Source organism: Antrostomus carolinensis, unplaced genomic scaffold (genome assembly GCF_000700745.2).
Source record: "Antrostomus carolinensis isolate BGI_N321 unplaced genomic scaffold, ASM70074v2 scaffold2680, whole genome shotgun sequence".
In the NCBI taxonomy this organism is placed as follows: domain Eukaryota; kingdom Metazoa; phylum Chordata; class Aves; order Caprimulgiformes; family Caprimulgidae; genus Antrostomus; species Antrostomus carolinensis.
In genome coordinates, this window is record NW_010290378.1 from 61,025 (window position 1) to 65,656 (window position 4,632).

General features: G+C 46.4%; 1 protein-coding gene across 1 annotated transcript in view; it reads left to right on the forward strand.

The window, feature by feature from the left end:
* The window catches only part of SLCO3A1 (solute carrier organic anion transporter family member 3A1), a gene marked incomplete at its 5' end in the record, with an annotated part of 28,929 nt that overhangs the window by 11,531 nt on the left and 12,766 nt on the right, over positions 1–4,632 (forward strand). The window contains 3 exons of the mRNA XM_029086179.1: positions 321–485; positions 2,858–3,056; positions 3,963–4,101. Coding sequence (XP_028942012.1) covers positions 321–485; positions 2,858–3,056; positions 3,963–4,101 — 503 coding nt within the window. The remainder of the gene's footprint in view (positions 1–320; positions 486–2,857; positions 3,057–3,962; positions 4,102–4,632) is intronic.

Sequence of the window (4,632 nt, forward strand, 5' to 3'; positions counted from 1 at the left end):
TTGATTGACCTCCCTATGGGGGAAACAGAAGCAATCTTGGAAAACACTGATCCTTCAGAATTTCAAAATCATCTGTAAGATGTAAACATAATGACAGGTGACTTCTTTTTGCACCCTCCCAGTATCTGAATCTTTCGATGACACTGTTCTGATGTTTCACTTTGTTCTGGTGTTGCCACATTTCAACCAGCTTGTCTGTGCAGGATAGAAAATTACTCCTGATTTGAAGTGAGTTTGTCTTGCAGGAGAGCGACAAGACATCTCCAGTACCTCAAGTAGAACCTACAGAAAAACACCTCTCCCTTTTTCCTCTCTTCTAGTGATCCCCAAAGTAACTAAGCACTTGCTCTCCAATCCTGTCTTCACCTGTATCATCCTGGCAGCCTGCATGGAGATCGCAGTGGTGGCCGGCTTCGCCGCCTTCCTGGGAAAGTACCTGGAGCAGCAGTTCAACCTCACCACCTCATCTGCCAACCAGCTCCTGGGTGAGTAACCACAGGGGCCACCAAATCTCCAACATCCAAAGGCATTTAAGAGTGTTCAGCATGGCTGATCACAACCAGGCTCACTGGTTAGGCTGCCCAAAAAGTGATTTGTTGAACATCTAAAAGTGTGTCTGTGAGCAGGAGGGCTGGGCTCCAGCTGTGCCTTGGTTGCCCAAGACTGCAGTTACTCACCAGGCGACACGGCTGCCCATCAAGCTGCTTGTCTCATAGTTCAGGTATCACAGAGTTCTCCAGCCTATCTCTATTTGGGTTAGGAAGCCCAGTTTCTCCTGCAAGTACCTCCTTTCCCCTTAAACTGGAAATAAATTATAGAATGGTTTGGATTGGAAGGGATCTCTAAAGGTCATCTAGTCCAACCCCCCTGCAGTGAGCAGGGACACCTTCTACCAGGTCAGGTTGCTCAGACCCCCATCCAACCTGACAGTGGATGTTTCCAGGGATGGGGCTTCTCCCACCTCTCTGGGCAACATGTTCCAGTGTTTCACCACCCTCATTGTAAAAAAATTCTTCCTTATATCTAGTCTAAATCTCCCCTCTTTTAGTCTAAAACCATTTCCCCTTGTCCTGTTGCTACAGGAGTTGCTAAAAAGTTTGTCCCCATCTTTCTTATCAGCCCCCTTTAAGTATTGAAAGAGCATTCAGTGATGAGATTGCAAGCAGCAGATCAAATACCTGAGCTAGTGCAGCTTGGTTGTCTTTCAAATGCCCCTTCTCTCTGACCATGCTATGCTGCTGCGGTTTCCCATATATATATTTCTCAATGTTTATTTGTTCCCTGTCAGGACACTGATTCAAAGACAGAACCTTCATTTCTTTTCTCCCTCTACTCATTCCCCAACAAGCTCAGCAATTTGTTTATGACAGCCATTCTTTCAGCAGCACCCAATTAAGATATCTGCAAGTTGATCTTGGATGATCTGTACCCACAGCTCGCCAGATGGGCAGCTGGCAATGATCTGTCAAAAACTGGAACATCATGAAATAGGTGGATCTTAATATCAAAATAAGGAGCTTGCAAGCTGCTGTCCTTACAATTATTTATTTTCCCATTGAACACATTGGTATCTTCTGGTTTTGGCCTGGTTTTCCAAAAGAAATAATCCCCTGCAAGTCAATCTTACCTCCCCCAGCAACACAGGAACTCACTGGTGAATTTTAATAGGATTTGACAGAAGGGCAAAGGTCTCAGGGAGGTTAGGTTCTTCCATCTTTCCTGAAAATTAAAGGCTTGGCAAAGGAAAGTAACTTCACTTGATCCACTGGGAGAAGGAAAGGGACCAGTTAGCATGTGAGTGATGCTGGATGGTCAGCAAAGAAAGAATCACGCTGGAGCCAGAGCACGTCCTGCCTCTGGCCTGGCAGTAGAAAAGGAGATTTTGCTACTTCCACAGTCCTGACAACAACTTGTTTAATTTAAACAAAGTTGTTACTGGATTTCCCAGGTGGCATTTATGGGAGTCCAGAAGGGTCAGGATTTGGATTCACTTGTAAGCTTAGCCTGGGTAGGTAAGGTGTGGAGAATGACTGGTAATAAAGGGATAAAAGGGAACCCAGACAAGTTTAGTGTGATAATTCCATCCTGTCCTTGGCAAGTGAGTCACTTCTGGCAGTGATTTTGCATCTCAGAGTTTAAGAAGATTCTTTAAGGGAAACGTCATCTTTTCAAATGCGACTGTTGCCCAATCTCTGAAGATCAGACTGCTGTGAAGTGTACCTAGCAGGGCTCATCCAAACCTTCTAGACACCTCGGAAACTTCTTGACTTTATCATAGAATGGTTTGGGTTGGAAGGGACCTTAAAGCTCATCCAGTTCCAACCCCCCTGCCATCAGCAGGGACACCTTCCACTAGATCAGGTTGCTCCAAGCCTCATCCAACCTGGCCTTAAACACTTCCAGGAAGAGGGCATCCACAACTTCCTTGGGCAACCTGTTCCAGTGTCTGTCCATCCTCACAGGAAAGAATTTCTTCCTAATGTCTAATTTAAACCTACTCTCTTCCAGTTTAAAGCCATTACCCTTTGTTCTATCACTACCTGCCTCTGTAAAAAGTCCCTTTTGTCTGTCAACGGTTGCAGGAAGCATTAGAGATGCTGCTGCTTAGGTTAGGGTAGACATCTCCTTCCAATATAGACGAGAACTACAAGAAGGTCATGGTTCCTCTGTGCAAGGCAGCATACCCATTTGCATCCGTTCCTCTCTTTGGGCAACCCCAGCTTGGTGCTACTCCAGGTCATTACAGGATTTCTCCATGATGGCACACAGATCTTTTTGCTGGGAAGTAAAAAGTTGTACTAGTGTGGTTTGCTGAGCCTCACTCACACTCATTACTAACTGATTTTTCCTCTTGCAGGGATGACAGCAATCCCATGTGCATGTCTGGGCATATTCCTGGGTGGCCTCTTGGTGAAGAAGCTCAGCCTGTCTGCTCTGGGAGCCATCAGGATGGCCATGCTGGTGAACCTGGTGTCTACAGCTTGCTACGTGTCCTTCCTGTTCCTGGGATGTGACACAGGACCTGTGGCAGGAGTTACTGTTCCCTATGGAAACAAGTGAGTTCCTAGAGAGTTTCAGGGTCTCACACAGCCTCACCAACATAAATGCCATGTTCTTGTCCTCGATGGGCAGCCTTCAGGCAGCACTGGCCCTTAGACAGCCATATAGAGCAAGCATATAGAAGGCAATGTTGTACAGGGCTCTTACTGTGGGAGGTTTTCATGCTACTCATCACTGTGAGAGATGAGTACCTGCAGCTGACAACGGAGTTTTACTAAAATCAAACTGAATCAAAAGGTGCCAGACCTGATTCTGTACTCATGGCCACCTACATAGCATTGGGTCCACTGCACTGTCTGGTTTCTCCTGGCAGTGAGGGACATTCCCTGCTTTGTACATTTATTTAAGTGCCTGAGGGGAACTTGTAGAACCAGGTTTTAGATGCCTGGAAATTCAGATATGGTGAGGAGAGAATACATGTGATTTCAGGCCTATTTTAAGGGGAAAAATGAGGCAGTCAGTGCCCTGTAGCATTCACACAAATTGGAGAGAGTTATTCTGTGTTTTCTTTTCTGGTGCTCCTCAGTATGCAGTAGCGACTCTTTAGAAGATGACAACTTCAAGCTCTGGGCTCCTCACGGTTACTGTTCTAGAAAAACACAAAGTAGTCTCTGCAGCATCTCTTTGGGTTTCCTTGGGGCTTCTCATTGGGGACAAGACAGCCCAAGCCTCACATTAGATTCTCTGTTGCAGAAGGATAGTGGCTATGACATTTCTGTCCCCAAGGAGAAGCTGTAGCCTGGATTTCTTAGAGCTGAGACCCAGATAGCCTGCCTACTGCTTTTTGTAATTTGTTTGTCTTAACTACCCCCTTTCAAAGCCATCTTTGTGTGTCAACGATTGGAAAAGCTGGCTGATATCATCACACTGCCCATTAATTTCTCTTTCTGTTTCTCTTCCAGCTCAACTCCAACCTCATCTCTGGACCCATATTCCCCCTGCAATAACAACTGTGAATGCCAAACTGATTCCTTCACTCCAGTCTGTGGGGCAGACGGGGTCACATACTTATCTGCCTGCTTTGCTGGCTGCAGCAGCACGGTGAGTGGGCTTTCCTCGGGACCTCTCACCTGTAGGAACAATTCTGTGAGGGTGAGTGTGTGAGGTTAGGGTGTATCTGGTAGAGTAGCTCATTTACAGCCAGCAGTGGTTACACCCCCAAAAGCTAACCTCACACCTCAGATGGACCTGAGCCGCTGTTGTTTTTCACTCTGTCGCATAAATGCCCACTGACTCCAGCAGCAGTCTGCCAGGCTGGGATTTCCCGTCATCTTCCTCCTCCTTTGGTCTTTTTCCTCAGCATGGAAGCAGAGCAATACAAGAGGAGATGTAAACAGTTTTCCACTAGCAGAACCCACATTCTCCAGGAGAACTCACTGGACCACCTTCTCTTTTCTCCTGCACCTCCCCATCTCCCCACTTCACCTGCCTGTGTTTGCCCTGACCGATCCTTTTATTCTTTTTCCTCTTTCTCTTTTCTTGAATCTGGTTCTTAGACACATATGACCAGATCCTGGTTTTATTCACGCTTGTTTAAGCTTTCCTTCCACTCCCCTTGCTTCTCTCTCTTTC